The sequence below is a fragment of the Coregonus lavaretus genome (genome assembly GCF_964263955.1).
Source record: "Coregonus lavaretus genome assembly, chromosome: 13".
Lineage (NCBI taxonomy): Eukaryota > Metazoa > Chordata > Actinopteri > Salmoniformes > Salmonidae > Coregonus > Coregonus lavaretus.
The window spans coordinates 26,057,263-26,079,857 of NC_140000.1; the positions used below are offsets into that span (position 1 = coordinate 26,057,263).

Consider the following 22,595-nt stretch of genomic DNA (forward strand, 5'->3'; position numbering starts at 1 on the left):
CGGGGGAGGTGATGCGGAATCTAGAAATACAGGTTGAGTTCCTGCTGTCCAGCCTGGATTAAGGTTCCCAAACTGAGCTGAGGGCCCCATCACAAAATAAAGTGTTTTGCATTCAAACATTATCTGTCAATCGTAAACAAATGTTACATCATGTGTAGGGGAGAGTGGGGTAAGTTGAGCCATTTTTTACATTCAGCATTACTCTGTCAAGGGAAATATAGTATTCTTTCAAAAATATACAGTATCTGTCACGACTTCCTCCGAGGCTGCCCCTCTCCTTGTTCGGGCAGGCTTCGGCGTTTGTCGTCACCGGCCTTCTAGCCACTGCCGCTCCTCATCTCATCATTCCATTTGTTTTGTCTTGTTTATTACACACACCTGGTTCATATCCCCTCATTAGTACCTGTATAAGTGTTCCCTCTGCCCCCTTGTCTTTGTGTGTGATTGTTTATTGTGGAGGAGAGAGAAGCTCGGTGGAGCTCCATGTATTTTGTATCGCCGGGAATATTCCCTGTGTGCCTTGTATTTTCCAGTGCCCCTGTTTTGCGCACTGGAGTGTTTTTACTAGGGGTGTAACGATCCATCTACTACATCGATGTATCGATTTATATTCCTATGATCCAACTACATCGATCTGTGCTCGGCGAGTTGGCCTTTTGGACAACATATATCGATCTAACATCGTTTTAAAATGTAATAAATCGATTGTATCGATACTAGGAAATAACCCATTGGATTTAAGCACGTCAGACTTTATATGGATGTTTTTTCTTAGCACTTTTAATGATAAAGGCTTTAAACATTACTCGATTCAGTCTGCCTATCCGTGACGTCATCGCGCCAGCAGCAGCGCAAAGGCGCCAAGACAACAAAGCATAGCATGGCGGATGACAGAGGAGAAGCCGACGAGCGAGAAATTATCAAGCCACCATTGCGGTCCTTACAAGAAACAGGAATCTAGGAAACTTCACCTGCACTGTCCAGTATCCAGGTATTTATTTCAGTCACACTGGTTGAATTTTTGGCTAAAAGGTTACTGAATCGATTTCAAGTCACTGAATCGTTTCGGATCGTATCGTTCTAAATGAACCAATATCGTCCTTGAATCGTATCGACAACCACGAATCGTGATACAAATCGAATCGTTGTTAAAACGAATCGTTACACCCCTATATTTTCCCTAACCTTAACCCTAAACCTAAACCTAGCTCCTAACCCTAAAACAAACCCTAGCTCCTAACCCTAACCCTAATTCTAACACTAATTCTAACCTTAAACCTAAATCCCCTAGAAATAGCATAAACCCCTTGTGGGGACCAACAAAATGTCCCCAGTTGGTTAAATTGTTGTTCATTTACTATTCTTGTGGGGACTTCTGGTCCCCACAAGTATAGTTAAGCACATCCACGCACACATACATAGACATAGACGGTCAGGGTTAGTCAGAGTTAGGTGTGTCACCATGACCATGCACATAGGTGTGCTTATATAACAAGTTACTTGGCACTGCTTTTTGCCCTACGTGACTATTGTCAGCAACTCCAGATAGGAAACAAATCCAGTCCCAGTTGAATCCAACAATCCATGCATTAGTATGGGTAATTAACCATTTATAATTGTTTGAATGAGAATGTGCTTTCAATAAAATTATTGTCAGATTAAAGGAAAATTGCATTTAATACAAAAATTGAATGCCAAGCAAAAATTCATAATACTTTAATATTTTGCAGAAATGTAAGTGGTCATATTGCTGCTAATAAAATCTAGCTGTCAGAGGTATAATTCATTGTTGTTGGGGTTCCAGATTCTTCAAATGTGTCCATCTGTAAAAGAGTCAAAATCATGACATGGAGTGGTGCATTTGCACATTCAGAGAAACACTGACCCAGTTCTGTGTGACTGGTACATCTACTGTAGCTATGTACCTCTACGTATTTGTAGATCCAGGGGAGCAGCTGGGTGACCCTGGTGTAGACTCCTGGTTTGTTGGGCCGACCACAGCCATCTCCCCAGCTCACTATCCCAGCCAGCCTCCAGTCCCCCTCCCCTGTCTCACACACCAGGGGGCCTCCACTGTCTCCCTTAAAACCAGAGAAGACCACATATGAATTAATGCATGCATGCATTCACCCCCCGCTTTTGCCCTCAGAACAGCCTCAATTCGTCGGGGCATGGACTCTACAAGGTGTCGAAATCGTTCCACAGGGATGCTGGCCCATGTTGACTCCAATGCTTCCCACAGTTGTGTCAAGTTGGCTGGATGTCCTTTGGGTGGTGGACCATTCTTGATACACAGGGGAAACTGTTGAGTGTGGAAAAACCCAGCAGCGGTGCAGTTCTTCACACTCAAACCGGTGTGCCTGGCACCTACTACCATACCCTGTTCAAAGGCACTTCAATCGTTTGTCTTGCCCATTCACCCTCTGAATGTCACACATACACAATCAACGTCTCAATTGTCTCAAGGCTTAAAAATCCTTCTTTAACCTGTCTCCTCCCCTTCATATACACTGATTGAAGTGGATTTAACAAGTGACATCAATACGTGATCATAGCTTTCATCTGGATTCACCTGGTCAGTCTATGTCATGGAAAGAGCAGGTGTTCCTAATGTGTTGTACACTCAGTGTACATGCATGAATCAATCAATCAATATGATATTTTGTCTATGCATATTGGTGCACTGCATGCACTGTTGATGTTAGTTTTGTCAGTGTAATTCCATATACAGTATAGGCCTATTTGGTGCAAGCTAAGTAGACCTACTTACTTGACAGGGAACCATTTTGATATGTGGAGAGCATAGGCCAGCTAAGTATAGCCGTTAACATCTGGAGCAACAGAGAGTCCTTTCTTTCCCATTGGAATAAACAGATTCCTCAGTATTTTGAGTATTTAGTTTTTCAGTTCTTGGTGTGCGTGTGTGTGTGTACCTGGCATGAGTCCACCCCTCCCTCCATGGTGCCAGCGCAAAGCATCCTGGGAGTGAGGTAGGAGCCGTAGACATTTGGGCGGGAACACGTGGACTGGGCTATCACCTGGACTTGAGCCTGTCGCAGCTCAGACGATACAGAGCCTGAGAGAGAGAAAGACGGCGAAAGAGAGAGACAGACCGACAGACAGAGGCGGAGTAGAGAAAGGAGGGGTAAAGACAGATGAAGATAGGAGTGGTATAGAGAGAGATGAAGGAAAGATTATACAAATAGAAGGAGTGTTATAATGTGAAGAGAATGAAGAGACAATTGTCAGGTTATTGAATGAGATTATGGGATGGAAGGGAACTTTGTCTTCATTCTGCGACCAATGTCAGGCAGTTTGATGTGATTATGGGAAAAGTGGGAAAAATTGAGAGGATAAAGACAAGTAAGGCAGAATAAATTAGAGTGATCATCCAATCAGTTGAAGAGAAAATCATAAGAAAGTAGTGTGGGAATATTTGTGAACGTGACTCACCACCCCCCTCTTTAGTGTCGCCCCAGCCAGTGACCCAACAGGGGGCACCAGGAAGGAAGGACTCTCTAGGACTCGGCATACACACTGGTCGAACCCTACCTAAAACAACACATAACACAACACCAGGGTCATGCTTATTAGGACATCACCTGCAATGAAAAATGAAAACAAGAGTTTCTTATTAGACAAGTTCAAATAGTACCTTCCCATTCAAATCAGCTTCTGACCGTTTTCTTCTGTTTTGTGCAGCGCATTGACTATACTGACTGACGATAAGCTCAGATGTACCCAATGAATCAATGGTTGAATCAAAAGCGGTCCTGTGAGGTAGTATTTTCACATTCTACTTTTAATATAAAAAATCGAACCTGCCATCCTGGTGTTGCAAACACCATGCTCTACCAAATGAGATACTTTTTGTGTTGATATAGTGTTAAGTTGTCAGTTAGATTTCATGCCTGAGAGAAACCATGAACATGACAAATGCGAAACAGGAACAGGTGAAATCAGAATAGGAGCAACCATACATATAGCCATATAACCTCCCCTGAACATCATTCCTTCCTCTCACCTCCCATGTCTATTTCAGCCACAGTGCGCAATAGCCCCAGGTCATAGTCATTGTTGTTTATGGAGAAGCTGGGGTGATAGAGGATCTGTAGTGCTCTGTAGCGTTGGCCCGCTGATGTGTCCGTCAAACTGAGCGTGTCCACAACCACCTGCCACTCTGACTCCTGCAACATGTTGTACCTGGGGTATGGAGAATGAAGGGAAATGGAAGGCACATATTATCTAATGTAATAACTACAGTTTCCATATTAGGACAGTCTCAGAGTCACAAGGAGTTGTTGAGGCTGTCCGAATATGGATACCGTAATAAAAAATAAAGCATTTATTCTCTCCCTCTCCCTGCCCCTCCTCCCCCCTCTCTCCCTCCGCCCCTTACTGGATGAAGCAGTGGGCTGCAGTAATGATCCATCGTGGGGTGATGATGGCTCCCCCGCACACATGTTTCCCTCTCCAGTGTAAACTGCTCTGCCAGCCCCACTTGTCCGCTGCCAACATCCCCCCGACAATCCTCCAAGCGTTCCGACCAGTACCAACTGGACCTGGGCAACCTGAGGGAGAGTGGGATGGGGGAGGGGTGCTTCAACAAATGCACTGTCAACACAGTCATAACCTGAACACGTTATTCGGTTATGCAAGACATTGTTCAGTTTGTACAATATTGACTTGTGGGATCAGTTACTTGTCATTGTGTGGTAGCCAGTCATTTGGCCAGTTGTCTACAGATTGCTTGTGCATTTGAATGTACCAAGAAGACCTATACAATTCTGATCTATCAGTGGATCGGATGGCATTACCTACACTGACGTTTCCTGTCTGGTTGATGGGTTGCTTGGGAAGCAGAACTAGCATTGGGACACTGCAGTTCCCTTTAATGCCACATGGCTGCACAATATCTGGCAGGTTGGACGGGAAACACAGGAACTTGACTGAGGAGGAGACAAACAAGAATCAAAGGAGAGTGAGCGAGGAGGTAAAATGGGTGTTTGTTGAACGCTTGCATTCTTTTTTTACTGTCAAATGCATCTTTTCTTTTCTTGGGCAGCAGGTAGCCTAGCGTTTTAGAGCGCTGGACCAGTAACTGAAAGGTTACTGGTTTGAATCTCTGAGCTGACTAGGTGAAAAATGTTGATGTGCCCTCATTGTGCCTGTAAAATCTGTCAATGTAACCTTAATTGCACCTGTAAGTCACTCTGGATAAGAGTGTCTGCCAAATGACTGTAAATGTAATAAGATATGACATTGTAACCAGGGCTGTGTCTGAAAATGTTACTAGCCATAAAGTCCTTGCTTCCTCTGTCTTTGCTTCCTCAAAGTGTATTGGAGGAGAGGATGCAAGGGACCTCCACCCCCAATGAGCTTTGAAAGGAGTTAAGTGAAAAAGGCTAGGAACGTTTTCAGACACAGCCCGGGTCTACAATGCTAAGCACGCTACTGTCAGTGAGGTTACCTAAAATGGCGAAGCAGATGAAAAGAATGATGAAGACGGCGATGAAGGTCGTCAGCAGTGTGAGACGTGAGGGGCACGTGCACCGCGGGGGCTCAAGATCTACAGTAAGAGGGGAACAGAATAAAATATCCATTGTTTTGAATAAACTGCTGCGTTCTACAGATACCTTGAACATTCAAGTGCTTTTAACAAGTACGTGTATAACCTTCATAGAAAAGTACATTATCAAGTTTCGAGACGTATAATATCTGTCCCTGTGTGGTTGACATGTCTGCCCAGGAATAGGTTTGAACATTTATGCAATCAAGAATGTGTATTATACAACCACAGAAAGGTTAATGGTACAGCCAGGAGGACTGTGGTGCTCAAGTACAGACACTTGAGCATTTTGCTACGGCTGGCCATGCTTTCCACCTGGCTACCACTACCCCGGCCACCAGCTCTGCACCCTCTGCTGCAACTATTGAAGAGCATGCATTTAGTTTTACTAGTGTTTAAGAGCAGTTGGAGGCTACTGAAGGAGTGTTGTATGGCATTGAAGCTCGTTTGGAGGTTTGTTAACACAGTGTCCAATGAAGGGCCAGATGTATACAAAATGGTGTCGTCTGCATAGAGGTGGATCTGAGAGTCACCAGCAGCAAGAGCGACATCATTGATATACACGGAGAAAAGAGTCGGCCCAAGAATTGAACCCTGTGGTACCCCCATAGAGACTGCCATAGGTCCAGACAACAGGCCCTCCGATTTGACACATTGAACTCTATCTGAGTAGTTGGTGAACCAGGCGAAGCAGTCATTTGAGAAACCAAGGCTATTTAGTCTGCCAATAAGAATGCGGTGGTTGACAGAGTCGAAAGCCTTGGCCAGGTCGATGAAGACGGCTGCACAGTACTGTCTATTATCGATCGCGGTTATAATATCGTTTAGGACCTTGAGCATGGCTGAAGTGCACCCATGACCAGCTCAGAAGCCGGATTGCATAGCGGAGAAGGTACGGTGGGATTCGAAATGGTCGGTGATCTGTTTGTTAACTTGGCTTTCAAAAACTTTCGAAAGGCAAGGCAGGATGGATATAGGTCTGTAACAGTTTGGATCTAGAGTGTCACACCCTTTGAAGAGGGGGATGACCACGGCAGCTTTCCAATCTCTGGGGATCTCAGACGTTACGAAAGAGAGGTTGAACAGGCTAGTAATAGGGGTTGCAACAATTTCGGCGGCTAGTTTTAGAAAGAAAGGGTCCAGATTGTCTAGCCCAGCTGATTTGTAGGGGTCCAGATTTTGCAGCTCTTTCAGAACATCAGCTGTCTGAATTTGTGTGAAGGAGAAGCGGGGGGGGGGCATGGGCAAGTAGCAGCGGAGGGTGCAGAGCTGGTGGCCGGGGTAGTGGTAGCCAGGTGGAACGCATGGCCAGCCGTAGCAAAATGCTTGTTGAAATTCTCGATTATTGTAGATTTATCGGTGGTGACAGTGTTTCCTAGCCTGTGCAGTGGGCAGTTGGGAGGAGGTGCTCTTATTTTCCATGAACTTTACAGTGTCCCAAAACTTTTTGGAGTTAGTGCTACAGGATGCAAATTTCTGTTTGTAAAAGTTAGCCTTTGCTTTCCTGACTGCTTGTGTAAATTGGTTCCTAACTTCCCTGAAAAGTTTCATATTGCGGGGGCTATTTGATGCTAATGCAGTACGCCACAGGATGTTTTTGTGCTGGTCAAGGGCAGTCAAGTCTGAGGAGAACCAGGGGCTATATCTGTTCTGTTCTAAACTGGATGTAGTCTATCACAGTGCCATCCGTTTTGTCTCCAAAGCCCCTTATACTACCCACCACTGTGACCTGTACGCTCTTGTTGGCTGGTCCTCACTACATATTCGTCGCCAATCCCACTGGCTCCAGGCCATCTATAAATCACTGCTAGGCAAATCCCTGCCTTATCTTAGCTCATTGGTCACCATAGCAACACCCACCCGTAGTATGCGCTCCAGCAGGTATATCTCACTGGTCATCCCCAAAGCCAACACCTCCTTTGGCCGCCATTCCTTCCAGTTCTCTGCTGCCAATGACTGGAACAAATTGCAAAAATCTCTGAAGCTGGAGACTCTTATCTCCCTCACTAACTTTAAGCATCAGTTGTCAGAGCACCTTACCGATCACTGCACCTGTACACAGCCCATCTGAAATTAGCCCACCCAACTACCTCATCCCCATATTGTTATTTATTTTGCTAATTTGCACCCCAGTATGTCTATTTGCACATCATCTCTTGCACATCGATCATTCCAGTGTTAATACTAATTGTAATTATTTTGCACTATAGCCTATTTATTGCCTTACCTCCATAACTTGCTACATTTGCACACACTGTATATATATTTTTCTGTTGTATTTTCTGACTTTATGTTTTGTTTTACCCCATATGTAACTCTGTGTTGTTGTTTTTATCGCACTGCTTTGCTTTATCTTGGCCAGGTCGCAGTTGTAAATGAGAACTTGTTCTCAACTGGCCTACCTGGTTAAATAAAGGTTAAATAAATTTAAAAAAAACACTTAAAGGATACGTTCACCTACATAAAAAATATATTATTCTAGTTACAGTGAAAGTTGTTTAAGTGCCAGCACAGTCAGCAGCCCTCCATTTGGGTTGTTTTCTTAACTAGAGCCGCTGCTACAGCTAGCATTAGTGTCATTGAGTGCAAAACTACAGGAATGGTAGTGCCTATGGAAGCAAAGCATAGATAAATCACAACTTGACATGAACACAATCTAATCAACCAAAAGCCCAGTAAGACTTGGGGCATATTCATTACTCCAATTCTGTTGCAAAACGTTGCAAAATGTTGATTAAATGGAAGCAAACGGAACAAAACGGGGAGGGACCTGCCTGAATTTGTCCAATAGAAACTCTTGTTTTGCTCTGTTTGCTTCCATTTGGATCTTAAACAGTAAACAGTTTCCGTAATGAATACACCCCTGTATTCAAGTCTCTCTCTCCAATATTGCACAGTAGCCTACCTGGCTCTTCATCAGGGCAGTCTTTGGGGAGTGTTAACCCAACAGATCCTTCATCCACTTCAGATGTCTTCCTCTGTGGAACCTCCAAAGGGCCATCACAGGGAGGGAGGGGCGAGGAGGTCTCTGAATTTGAGCCCTCTGAGCAGGCCATGTCAGGGGGTTGGGGGGGCGAGGGGACTGCCTTTGGGGGTTGGGCCTCCATGGGTACCTCAGAGGAGGACGTAAGGGGATCAAATCGTGCTTCTGTTCGGGGCTGTTGGGCCTTTAGATTCACCTCAGAGGGTAGAGGTGTTGGGGTTGAGTCTGTTTGATGGGCAATGGGTGGTGGTGGTGGTATGCCCATTCCCAAGTGGTAAGTAGGAATTCCCATGAGTGCAAAGAGTGTAGAGGATGATAACTGGAATACCCCCACTGGTACACCCCCAGTGTCAACTTGGAGGGAAACCGAGGGGCAGGTTCTGAGGGATGGGGTGAGGGGTTCATTGCGTGGACGTTGTGCACGTGGAAGGAAAATGGAGGCATTCATATCTATACTTGTGAGGTCTGGGTATAGGAGGTTCTGAGGGGGTGGTGTGAGGAGTGTTTGGGCGAGGGGAGTGATAGTAGACCGATGCTGTAGGGGTTGGAGGCGTGTGACAGGTGGTGGAGGATGGATCTGACCAGGGGGAGTCTGCCCTGGGTGGGATCCAGCAGAGAGGGTCTGAGGCTGGGCAGGAGAGCAGACCAGAGAGGGGAGCTCTGGGCCTATCCCAGATGAACTGGTACCCGAGGGACCAACGGTGCCCTTTAGCAGAGATATAGAAAAGCTTTTAAGAACCTGTACAATGTGTTTTAAGTGTGAATGTTTACATCTTCATACAATCTCTGTTCTAACAAACAAGCACACACAGGATTTATTAACATATCTCTATACACATTAAGTCCTCCACAAGTTTTGTGCTGTCGATTCTGAATCGACAGAATTGTGTGCATGAATGAGAGTTAGAGAAAAAATAATAAAAGTCATAATTGCTAAAATAGAGCTATAAGGAATTTGAATAAAAATGAGAAGCTTGCTGGGAAATCAATCGAATACCACCCATTGTAGATTAGGCAAGGACATTTTGTTAAGAAAACAAGTGTAGATAGATACTAAATTGATCTTACCTGAATGTAAGCCATAGAGAGCTGTGTGTGTACTTCATCAGGGATTATTCAACTGAATCTATTATTCCTTCACTCAAAGTTGGAATTCCAAAGTCACAATAAAAACATCCTTGCGAAAGTGGCAACAATTCTGTCGAATGCATCTTCAATCCAAGCCTTGGTCTTTTTCAGTTTATTTTCACCAGACGACTCCTCTTTTAACTCTTCTTCTACCTGCACTCCTCCTTCCGTACCCAACCTAGTTCCTTTCCTAATCTTTTCATTATCCCCCCCCTCCCTCCCCCATCAACCCTCTCTTTCTCCTCTCATGAGTTCAACTATTTTACCTCTCCTTATTCTTTCTCTCCTCCTCTGAAGAGGGGTAGGTAGGTGTGAGCAGGACAGGACAAAGTTGGGCTGTAACAGATATGTGTGCTCTTGTCATCGGAGATCATGAAATATGCATGTGGAATATTGTGAGCCAGGGTCAGAGTTTAACAACAGAGGGTAATGAATACTGTACCTCCAAGTCATTCACACTCACAGGTACTCAGTTACACAGGTGCACAGACACATACACAGTATACTGAATGAAAACAAACATACTTATGTTGTAAATATAAAATAAATCCATTCGTATTTGAAGGGCTTCTCATTTTAAATATACTACTAGGTTGGTTTGCATACAGTATGACAAAAACACAGAATGGTGTGTGTGAGACAGTTTGTGTATGTTTATCGAAGGGACAGTTATCAATGGGGGGCATGCACAAGCGCACAGTCATTGTGACCTAACCATGACTTACCCTGTATGTGTGTGTGTGTTCGGTTTCACATCAGCAGCATTTGTTTGGCCTCTCACATTACTGCAGTTAGGTGTTAGGTGTTGGCAGACAAGCATTGGGAGCAGCCACACTGCTTCACCACCAGAGGGGTTAAAGAAGCGGAGAGAGAAGAGCCAAAGATCAATGTAGAGAGCAAATGTATTTAAACAGTTTTGAAAACAAATTAGTCAATTAATCAATTTCTGTCTATTGTTTGACCAGTACAGTACATCAGGGTTGGGGTCAATTTGAATTGAAGTCAGTCAATTCAGGAAGTGATTTGAATTTAAAATCCCAAAACGAGAAGCCTTTTGAAATAGCTTCTCCTTCTCAGCTGATTAAGCAGTCATTGAAAATAGCACTTTTTTCTACAGTATTATTCAATTGGAAAAGATATTTACTTCCAGAATTGACTGACTTCAATTCGAATTGACCCCAACCCTGCAGTACAGCAAACTTGAAATAGACCAGCAACAACATGAGTAGAATATAATTTATTACATTTATCTGTACAATAATAGTAATACAGATATTTACAGCAGAGCTCACATTAACAAACTCTAAGCAACAATACATACATATACTCTCTGAACAAACCTTGATTAGTCGCTCATCATATTGCATCATATCATCGATGTTATTATGGCATATCTTCACCAACATCATCATGTTCATAATATAATACATCTCTTATTGGCTTGTTTACACTGGGACGACACAACAAGACTGCTATTGGAGAAAAATCATGCTTGATGGTGCAGATTGATTGTGTATCTCCTTAAAAGATTACCTCTGTAATTTAATTAACGTAATTTACAAACTGTAAATAACTGTATCTGAGTAAAAACAGGACAATGTCTGCAGACCCTTTGACAGTATATTTCAGAGCGGTATCAGAGAGCAATACACTTAATTAGTCATCCTCACACGGAGTGGGACAGTCTTCTGCCACTGTAGTCTGTCTTTTGCCACTGTTTGTGCCCTACCCCATGAGACCCATCTCTTCCCATAGAACCTTTAGAATCTCTCTCTCTCTCCCTGCTATGTTTTATATTTACAGAAGTGTACATAATCTCTTTAGAATTCTCGAGGCTATTTTTGATTTGGTATTTCTGTCTTGCTCCACTTTCTCTTCTGTTTGACCTCTTAGATGCTCTTTATTATCTTCTCTGTCCCCCTCTTCCCCTCTCTCTCTGTCCCCCTCTCTCTCTGTCCCCCTCTTCCCCTCTCCCTCTCCCTCTGTCCCCCTCTCCCTCTCCCTCTGTCCCCCTCTCCCCCTCTCTCTCCCTCCCTCCTTCCCTCCCCTTCTTGTCTTTGTTTTCACCCCTCTCTTTCCCTTCTTTACTTTTATTTATAGTCTCTGACCTTTTTTTGCCTCTCTCAACTAAAACACTTTTCAAACTTGTCATTCCTCCCCCCTCCCCTTCCCTGTACTCAGCAGTTTAGGATCTTGATGAAGGCCTTGCGGAACTCGATGTTGAAGGTGGTGTAGATGACGGGGTTGACAGCACTGTTGAGGTAGCCCAGCCAGGTGACAGCACTGTAGAGGGTGGGCGAGATACAGCAGCTGCCACAGTGGGCCTTCAGCACGTGGGTTAGGAAGAAGGGCAGCCAGCAGATAATGAACACACCTGATGGAGGAGGGAGGAGAATGAAAGGGTGTGAGCCAGTCTCAATTCACTCTCTGCCCCTTCCCTAAAGATAGTGACAGATCTATATTGTGGAAGCAATGTGGTGCAAACTCCACCACTACACTACTTATCCAGACCCTTCAGATCTTCAAACATTGAGGGGCCAAGGGGAAGGGGTAGGGAGTGAATTGGGACTGGCTGAAACACTCTCTGTTCAGCCACCCTCATTGTCTCCTCCTGTTTCTCTCACCTAGCACGATAGCCAGCATCTGCGTTGCCTTCCTCTCCTTCTGCTGCGACAGAGTCCCTTTCACCCTCTCCTTCGCCATCGCTCCCTTCTCCCTGTCTGCATTGCGCTCCCTCCATCGCTCGCGGCCACTCATGCCATCCTCGAAGGTGGCACGGCGGGGTACGAGGGCAGAGCGTGGTGCCACCGACGGGGACAGGACCAGGATGGGCGCAGGCGCCACCGAGATAGAAAGGGAGCTCTTGGTGGCTCGTCCGGAGTGGGGAGGGGGGTGAGGCGCGGGGAGGCTCTGGTCTAACTGGGACAGGAAACCACGCCCCACAGGCTCCTCCTCCAGGGGGTGCACCACCGCCTCCTTCACTAACATCTAATAGGGCAGGGGGAGAGAGATAGAAAAAGGAGAGAGATCGATAGGGAGAGAAAAAATAAGTGAGAGAGAGAGAGAAAAAATAAGTGAGAGAGAGAGAGAGAGAGAGAGAGAGAGAGAGAGAGAGAGAGAGAGAGAGAGACAGACAGACAGACAGCCAGACAGAGAGAGAGAGATACATACAGAGATAGAGACAGGAATAAAATATGGGAAGGGAGAGACAAATAAGAGACAGAGAAACAGTGAGAGATGGAAAGATATGTCCTGTAGTTCAAATCTAAGGCTCATATTATAGGAGATTTCGTAATCCTTTATGGTCACAGTGGTTCCCCTGTACAGTGACTCACAGTGTTCCAGCGACTTACCACTTTCTTGCGTTGGGGGGCATTGGTGGGGGGCCTCATGATCAGAGTGCACAGCTTCACATCCTCGGGGTGGGTACACTTATTCTGAGAGGTGATACAAGTGGAGGATGAAGGGAGAGAAAAGAATGAGTGATAGAAAGTCAAAGATGCTTGCTTTTGGACCTACTGTCTTCTAAAATCAAGCTTTTTTGACTTCCTCATCCTGCCTCTGATTTATTGGTTGGCTGTTTTATGGGGTTGATTGATTGATGACTGGCTGATTAGTTGATTGATAGACTAATCATGAACCTTCCTGTGCCTGTGGCCCTCCCCAGTCTTGCCTCCTCCCTGTGGGTGCAGGCCATGTCTGCGGGGCACGGTGCGTCTGCCCCGCCTCCGCAGCACCACACAGATCTGGGCGTACACCAGCAGGGTCACGATGAAAGGAACGTAGAAGGAGGCCACGGATGAGTAGACCACGAAGGACGGATCAGCGAAGGCACACTTGGTCTCCTCCCGACTGGCTGATGGAGTGAAGGGGATGAGAAGAGGTGGATAGAAATACAGACATGTTGTTTGGGAGTGGGGACAGGTGGGAGGAGGTGAATGTTAAAGCAAAAGATACGTTTTTCTCTACAGTTCTTGTCAGATAGCCAAAGATGTCAATGCTGTTAAAGATGTCAAAGCTGTTAAATATGTCAAAGTCCACTCTGTAATGGTGTGGCAACCAAGTAAAAGCCTGGTTTAGCTCCAGAGAAGACAGGTACATGAGCATCAGGCATTGGCTGTTTCTCTCCATATTCAGGCTGGATGCAACATCTGAAAGGCATATAAAATCTGAAAGGCATGTCAAATCTGCTTCTTATAAGGCCAGGCCACGGCATATCGCATAACAAACTACAATCTAGATTAATCCTTTCAACAGTATACAGCTGCTAGCAAATTACTATATGCTGTACACTGTAAGAAGGTGCTTTAAATACTGCCTCTCTGTTGAATTGGATGTTTAGGTGGGAGGTCCAATCCAATAAACTCAAGCCTCCCCATATACAAAATAAACATAGCCTTTCTATAGGACACATGGTGACCCTGAACGCCAATCATCTTGTTTTCCCAGCAGTGCGTTCAAAGGCTAGAGGCACTCTCGAAGGTTACTGAATGTTAACTGGCAGATTAAAGGCTCTGCATGGTCAGAGCATTTACTGCGATATGGCCTACGCACAAGTCAGGGCATTTATACTTCTTGTGCTTTGTCAAGCAGCACAGAGCTGTTGTGAAGGAAGTTCTCAAGGAAGTGAGTTTGTGTTTATACAGGACCTCCCGCCCTCACCTACCGTCAACCAATCATGTCAATGCGGAGCTATACAAAGCCCTCCGCATTGTTCCAACATTTGAGAGGCACACAGCCATGCGGTACAGAGCTTGATTTGGCCTCTGCATGCCTCACACCCTCCATACGAAGCCTCCGACCACATTTTCGGATCAAACATAAATTGGCTTTTAGTGTTGGCCACTCCAGCTCGAGTGGTTGTTGCCATTCAGTTGCATCAAGCTGTGCAGCCTTTGCATACGAAAGCAGTACTCTCTTCAGCCCCTTCCTCAAAGTAGGAGCTTATGTTCCAAACCTCAGTTTGCTTCTTTTCGCACAAGCCACCGCCCCAACAAGATTTTTAAAAATCGAAATACCATCTTAAGCGAAACGTGCTGATGCGCACGTCCTCCGACTTAAAATGACACCCGCATCATTGGTAAACATTCTGTATTGTGGATGTGGACCGACAGGCAAATCAATGAGCCCCTCTTTCATTGAAACTTGTTGACTGATTAAAGCATACATACCTGAAAGCTGTTAGTAAGCGGTAGTGCGTGCGTTCTTAGTGATTGCAGTTACTGCATAGCTGGGCGTCATGATTAAACAGATGTAGGCCTATCTAACTGATTATTAATTATGTCTCTCACCAACTGGTGATACAAAGATATCCAGTAGGGCTGCAATCTTCTTCCAGGCATAAAACAGATGGACTGGAAGACTGCAAGGGTTATTTTACATAGCTAATAACAAAAGGAGTGTGTGTTTCTGCACGTGTGGCTTCCCGTGTCATGTTTATGTCTATCCTAGATTGAATGAGTAAATGACACTAGCGCACTTGTGATTTAATAGATTAATCGGAGTGGCCGCGGTTCCGGATTTTCTGGAACCCGACTTGCTGTTGCTAAAAATACGGAGATTTATGTGCATGCGGGATCCACTAGTCTACCTCCTTTCAGCTGCTGCTCAGTCACTCCGTCACTCCGCTTCCGCTTGTACACAAAACAGTTCAAACAAACGTAGTTCTTTGTCTGTTGTAACCGTAGGCTATTGCAAACGTAAGCACGACACAAGGAGGTTGTCTAGCAATTTCATGTTATTTTTTTCAGGAGGGGAGTTACATGCAGCTATTTAGGCAAGCTATACAATGGGTAAAAAAAGTATTTAGTCAGCCACCAATTGTGCAAGTTCTCCCACTTAAAAAGATGAGAGAGGCCTGTAATTTTCATCATAGGTACACGTCAACTATGACAGACAAAATGAGGAAAAAAAATCCAGAAAATTCACATTTACATTTACATTATTTTCAGAAAATCACATTGTATGATTTTTTATGAATTTATTTGCAAATCATGGTGGAGAATAATTATTTGGTCAATAACAAAAGTTTCTCAATACTTTGTTATATACCCTTTGTTGGCAATGACACAGGTCAAACGTTTTCTGTAAGTCTTCACAAGGTTTTCACACACTGTTGCTGGTATTTTGGCCCATTCCTCCATGCAGATCTCCTCTAGAGCAGTGATGTTTTGGGGCTGTCGCTGGGCAACACAGACTTTCAACTCCCTCCAAAGATTTTCTATGGGGTTGAGATCTGGAGACTGGCTAGGCCACTCTAGGACCTTGAAATGCTTCTTACGAAGCCACTCCTTCGTTGCCCTTGCTGATGGAAGGAGGTTTTCACTCAAAATCTCACGATACATGGCCCCATTCATTCTTTCCTTTACACGGATCAGTTGTCCTGGTCCCTTTGCAGAAAAACAACCCCAAAGAATGATGTTTCCACCCCCATGCTTCACAGTAGGTATGGTGTTCTTTGGATGCAACTCAGCATTCTTTGTCCTCCAAACACGACGAGTTGAGTTTTTACCAAAAAGTTCTATTTTGGTTTCATCTGACCATATGACATTCTCCCAATCCTCTTCTGGATCATCCAAATGCACTCTAGCAAACTTCAGACGGGCCTGGACATGTACTGGCTTAAGCAGGGGGACACGTCTGGCACTGCAGGATTTGAGTCCCTGGCGGCGTAGTGTGTTACTGATGGTAGGCTTTGTTACTTTGGTCCCAGCTCTCTGCAGGTCATTCACTAGGTCCCCCCGTGTGGTTCTGGGATTTTTGCTCACCGTTCTTGTGATCATTTTGACCCCACGGGGTGAGATCTTGCGTGGAGCCCCAGATTGAGGGAGATTATCAGTGGTCTTGTATGTCTTCCATTTCCTAATAATTGCTCCCACAGTTGATTTCTTCAAACCAAGCTGCTTACCTATTGCAGATTCAGTCTTCCCAGCCTGGTGCAGGTCTACAATTTTGTTTCTGGTGTCCTTTGACAGCTCTTTGGTCTTGGCCATAGTGGAGTTTGGAGTGTGACTGTTTGAGGTTGTGGACAGGTGTCTTTTATACTGATAACAAGTTCAAACAGGTGCCATTAATACCGGGTAACGAGTGGAGGACAGAGGAGCCTCTTAAAGAAGAAGTTACAGGTCTGTGAGAGCCAGAAATCTTGCTTGTTTGTAGGTGACCAAATACTTATTTTCCACCATAATTTGCAAATAAATTCATAAAAAATCCTACAATGTGATTTTCTGGATTATCTTTTCTCAATTTGTCTGTCATAGTTGACGTGTACCTATGATGAAAATTACAGGCCTCTCTCATCTTTTTAAGTGGGAGAACTTGCACAATTGGTGGCTGACTAAATACTTTTTTCCCCCACTGTATGTAGCCTACACAGTATATCAAACAAACAAGACAGACAGGCAGTCAATAGCGATTTTATGTTCTTTTTTCAACATAATTGGAAACATTGCTGGCAGACTGCTGGCTATATGGCAGCATAACTATAAAGATTACACCATCACACAAAACGCTAATTGTTTTGCCCCAATGCAATGTGTAGACTGCGTCTTGCTTGCGCTACGTCAATATCCGTTACAACAGACAGAGAAGGTTGCTGCCTTTATATATTTTTTGGGAACGTTCGTTCAAATTGAAGCTGTTCAGAAATATGAGGCAGAGACATAGGCTACATCATCATATCGATCAAATTGGTTGAGGGTGAGTAAAGAGAGAAATGTGACTGTGTGTGTAAAATAACAAGCACAGAACGTGATTCGGATAAAGAGACAGCGAGAGACACAAATCGAAACTGAGAGACAGAAACATACACAGAGACAGAGGCAGAGACTGAGAGACAGACAGACATACCTGTGTTGTTGAGTCCAAACAGCAGAGGGCAGGAGATGGCGAAGGAGAGGAACCACACGACAGCAATCATCAGAGCCACTCTCCTCCTGGAGCTGTATCTGGTGTTATACAGCATGGGCATTGCCACCGCCGTGTACCTGCACACAAACAAATGCTGTATTTAAAGCTAACACCTACACACACGCACATGCGTACAAACAATCACGCACGCACATGAACACCTTGCCCACCACCGCCCCCACACAGTTTAATTGCATTGTCAGTTCCTCTCATTCACCAGGCAAACACAAACAAAAGCTCTCCAAGTCAGTTTCACAGTGCAGCAGCGTGACAAACCAATCTAAGAGTCCTCCATAGAAAGCCTGGTGTGAGGAGAGGAGACTGTCATCCCTCCACAGGGCTGGTGGTCAGGGACAGACACGAACAAAGAACAGTAACCACACTAAGCCCTGAGACATGGCTTCACATTTAGTGGGATTCAGTCTACAAAAGGACAAACAAGGCTACAAGTATTGAGGCTGCTGAAATTGTCAATGTCTTTCACTGGTTTTAAAAGGGGATGGATTTGGTTGGACAAAATAAGCTTATGTTAAGAGGAAGATAATGATACTTGCGAAGTGAGGAGGGTACCCGAAAAGATAGGAAATGGTTTCCTGATGGGAAATTGTTTTCTTTATGGGAAAACAACAATAACAAACCATAAAAAATACATTTCCCATCAGGAAATGTTTTTGCTGCAAGGGCACTATGAAATCAATCCAGATTTTGGAGAGAGTGTGAGAAGAGAGTGATGGGAGTAGAGTGAGAAAGAGCGAGACAGACAGTTAGACAAAGAGAGAGATAGATACTCTAGATAGATAGATAGATAGATACTCTAGATAGATAGATAGATAGATAGATACTCTAGATAGATAGATAGATAGATACTCTAGATATATAGATAGATAGATAGATACTCTAGATAGATAGATACTCTAGATAGATACTCTAGATACTCTAGATAGATAGATACTCTAGATACTCAGATACTCAGATACTCAGATACATAGATACATAGATAGATAGATAGATAGATAGATAGATAGATAGATAGATAGATAGATAGATAGATAGATAGATAGATACATAGATACATACATACATAGATACATAGATACATACATACATAGATACATAGATACATACATAGATACATACATAGATACATACATACATACATACATACATACATACATACATACATACATACATACATACAGTGGGGAAAAAAAGTATTTAGTCAGCCACCAATTGTGCAAGTTCTCCCACTTAAAAAGATGAGAGAGGCCTGTAATTTTCATCATAGGTAAACGTCAACTATGACAGACAAAATGAGGAAAAAATATCCATTTTTTTATGAATTTATTTGCTAATTATGGTGGAAAATAAGTATTTGGTCAATAACAAAAGTTTCTCAATACTTTGTTATATACCCTTTGTTGGCAATGACACAGGTCAAACGTTTTCTGTAAGTCTTCACAAGGTTTTCACACACTGTTGCTGGTATTTTGTCCCATTCGTCCATGCAGATCTCCTCTAGAGCAGTGATGTTTTGGGGCTGTCGCTGGGCATCACAGACTTTCAACTCCCTCCAAAGATTTTCTATGGGGTTGAGATCTGGAGACTGGCTAGGCCACTCCAGGACCTTGAAATGCTTCTTACGAAGCCACTCCTTCGTTGCCCAGGCGGTGTGTTTGGGATCATTGTCATGCTGAAAGACCCAGCCACGTTTCATCTTCAATGCCCTTGCTGATGGAAGGAGGTTTTCACTCAAAATCTCACGTTACATGGCCTCATTCATCTTTCCTTTACACGGATCAGTCGTCCTGGTCCCTTTGCAGAAAAACAGCCCCAAAGTATGATGTTTCCACCCCCATGCTTCACAGTAGGTATGGTGTTCTTTGGATGCAACTCAGCATTCTTTGTCCTCCAAACACGACAAGTTGAGTTTTTACCAAAAAGTTATATTTTGGTTTCATCTGACCATATGACATTCTCCCAATCCTCTTCTGGATTATCCAAATGCACTCTAGCAAACTTCAGACGGGCCTGGACATGTACTGGCTTAAGCAAGGGGACACGTCTGGCACTGCAGGATTTGAGCCCCTGGCGGCATAGTGTGTTACTGATGGTAGGCTTTGTTACTTTGGTCCCAGCTCTCTGCAGGTCATTCACTAGGTCCCCCCGTGTGGTTCTGGGATTTTTGCTCACCGTTCTTGTGATCATTTTGACCCCATGGGGTGAGATCTTGCGTGGAGCCCCAGATCGAGGGAGATTATCAGTGGTCTTGTATGTCTTCCATTTCCTAATAATTGCTCCCACAGTTGATTTCTTCAAACCAAGCTGCTTACCTATTGCAGATTCAGTCTTCCCAGCCTGGTGCAGGTCTACAATTTTGTTTCTGGTGTCCTTTGACAGCTCTTTGGTCTTGGACATAGTGGAGTTTGGAGTGTGACTGTTTGAGGTTGTGGACAGGTGTCTTTTATACTGATAACAAGTTCAAACAGGTGCCATTAATACAGGTAACGAGTGGAGGACAGAGGAGCCTCTTAAAGAAGAAGTTACAGGTCTGTGAGAGCCAGAAATCTTGCTTGTTTGTAGGTGACCAAATACTTATTTTCCACCATAAATTGCAAATAAATTCATTAAAAATCCTACAATGTGATTTTCTGGATTTTTTTCTCTCAATTTGTCTGTCATAGTTGACGTGTACGTATGATGAAAATTACAGGCCTCTCTCATCTTTTTAAGTGGGAGAACTTGCACAATTGGTGGCTGACTAAATACTTTTTTCCCCCACTGTAGGTAGGTAGATTAGATTGATAGATAGCTAGATAGCTAGATAGATAGATAGATAGATAGATAGATAGATAGATAGATAGATAGATAGATAGATAGATAGATAGATAGAATGTGAGTACCTGTCGATGCTGATGGCACAGAGGTTGAGGATGCTGGCAGTACACATCATGACGTCCAGGGTCAGGAGAATGTCACAGTGGATGAGACTGAAGCGCCACTCCCCTACCACCTAGGAAAGGGACACAAACAGTATGAACAATAACACACGCGTGAGTGGTTATTACATGTGCTCCAGAACAGCAGTGGTTTGAAATACATGGCCCTGGTCAAAAGTAGTGCACTACATAGGGAATAGGGTGCCATTTGGGATGCAGCCATGCTTATGCATTATAGACTGGAAGAAAGGAGAACAAAGTCAGCGCTACAGAACAAAGACAGATTCAGAGATTCAGATCAACAAGAAACTGTTGATTGGAACCAACTGTAGCGTCTGTTATTTATCATGCTACCTTGACATTATCTGAGAGGGTTTTTGAAACACCTTCGAATGACCTAGTGTAGAGAGACTAGGAGGTAAAGATAGGGAATGAGACAGACAAATTAAAGAGAGACAGAAAAATACTGGCTGCCAGATGGATAGAAACCCACACAAACCCACACACACCCACCGCCATCTCCACACACAACTCACCCTCATCACTGTCCACCTCTCCACACACCACTCACCCTCACCACCGTCCACCTCTCCACACACACACACCTCCAGGTAGACGCCCCAGGGCATGACCAGGGTGGCCAGCAGCAGATCGGACACGGCCAGGGAGACGATGAGGTAGTTGGTGGTGGTCTGGAGGGCGCGCTCACGCGACACCGCCACGCAAACTAGCACGTTGCCGAACACCACGCAGAAGATCAGCAACACCAGCAGCACGGCGTAGAAGTTATAGGGAGGGGAGGAGGGCGATGGAGAGCTGGAGCAGTTGGACGGAGAGAAGGAGGAGGTGGTGAGGGAGAAGGCAAATGAGGAGGAAGGGTTGGAGGTGAGGGAGATGGAGAGGGACGGTGTGGGAGAGAAGGAGAGGGAGGAAGAGGGGGAGGGTGGGTTTGATAGAGAGAGGGAGGAGAAGGAGAAGCCCATCTCATCGGTCTCGTTGGGGAAAGTCATCATCATGCTCCTCTGGACCGAGAGAGTCTGGAAGAGTCTGAAAAAGTAACAAGAGACAAATAACATCAAGAGTTATAACTCGTGATTTGACACACAAAGCTCTACAACTCTGTACCTTGTACATACAACACATAACAGAGCTCCGGGCAGCGGAGCGGAAATGGAAGAAAACTAAACTCCCTGCCGACCTGGCATCTTTTCACTCCCTCCTCTCTACATTTTCTTCATCTGTTTCTGCTGCTAAGGCCACTTTCTACCACTCTAAATTCCAAGCATCTGCCTCTAACCCTAGGAAGCTCTTTGCCACATTCTCCTCCCTGCTGAACCCCCCCCCCCCCCCCCCTCCTCCCTCTCTGTGGATGACTTCGTCAACCACTTTGAAAAGAAGGTTGACGACATCCGATCCTCGTTTGTTAAGTCTAATGACACTGCTGGTCCTGCTCACACTGCCCTACCCTATGCTTTGACTTCTTTCTCCCCTCGCTCTCCAGATAAAATCTTGCGACTTGTGACTGCAGGCCGCCCAACAACCTGCCCGCTTGACCCCATCCCCTCCTCTCTTCTCCAGACCATCTCCGGTGACCTTCTCCCCTACCTCACCTCGCTGATCAACTCATCCTTGACCGCTGGCCATGTCCCTTCCGTCTTCAAGAGAGCGAGAGTTGCACCCCTTCTCAAAAAACCAACACTCGATCCCACTAATGTCAACAACTACAGACCAGTATCCCTTCTTTCTTTTCTTTCCAAAACTATTGAGCGTGCCGTCTTTAGCCAACTCTCTTGCTATCTCTCTCAGAATGACCTTCTTGATCCAAACCAGTCAGGTTTCAGGACTGGTCATTCAACTGAGACTGCTCTTCTCTGTGTCACGGAGGCTCTCCGCACTGCTAAAGCTAACTCTCTCTCCTCTGCTCTTGTCCTTCTAGACCTGTCTGCTGCCTTTGATACTGTGAACCATCAGATCCTCCTCTCCACCCTCTCCGAGCTGGGCATCTCCGGCGCGGCTCACTCCTGGATTGCGTCCTACCTGACCGGTCGCTCCTACCAAGTGGCGTGGCGAG

The 22,595-nt window shown here is 44.8% G+C and overlaps 2 protein-coding genes across 2 annotated transcripts in view; one reads left to right on the forward strand and one right to left on the reverse strand.

Annotated features, from left to right (window-relative positions):
- The window catches only part of LOC311140000 (uncharacterized protein), a gene marked incomplete at both ends in the record, with an annotated part of 3,019 nt that extends 2,957 nt beyond the window's left edge, over positions 1-62 (forward strand). Inside the window, one exon of the mRNA XM_084174976.1 lies at positions 9-62. Coding sequence (XP_084031102.1) covers positions 9-62 — 54 coding nt within the window. The remainder of the gene's footprint in view (positions 1-8) is intronic.
- Positions 63-11,857: 11,795 nt separating this feature from the next.
- On the reverse strand, positions 11,858-21,540 carry LOC311139607 (D(2) dopamine receptor A-like; the record flags this gene model as incomplete). Its single annotated transcript, XM_084174517.1, has 7 exons — positions 11,858-12,054; positions 12,305-12,668; positions 13,034-13,117; positions 13,322-13,536; positions 17,529-17,665; positions 20,489-20,598; positions 21,130-21,540. 7 exons carry the CDS (start codon positions 21,538-21,540, stop codon positions 11,858-11,860), a joined length of 1,518 nt encoding a protein of 505 aa, XP_084030643.1.
- Positions 21,541-22,595: the final 1,055 nt, after the last annotated feature.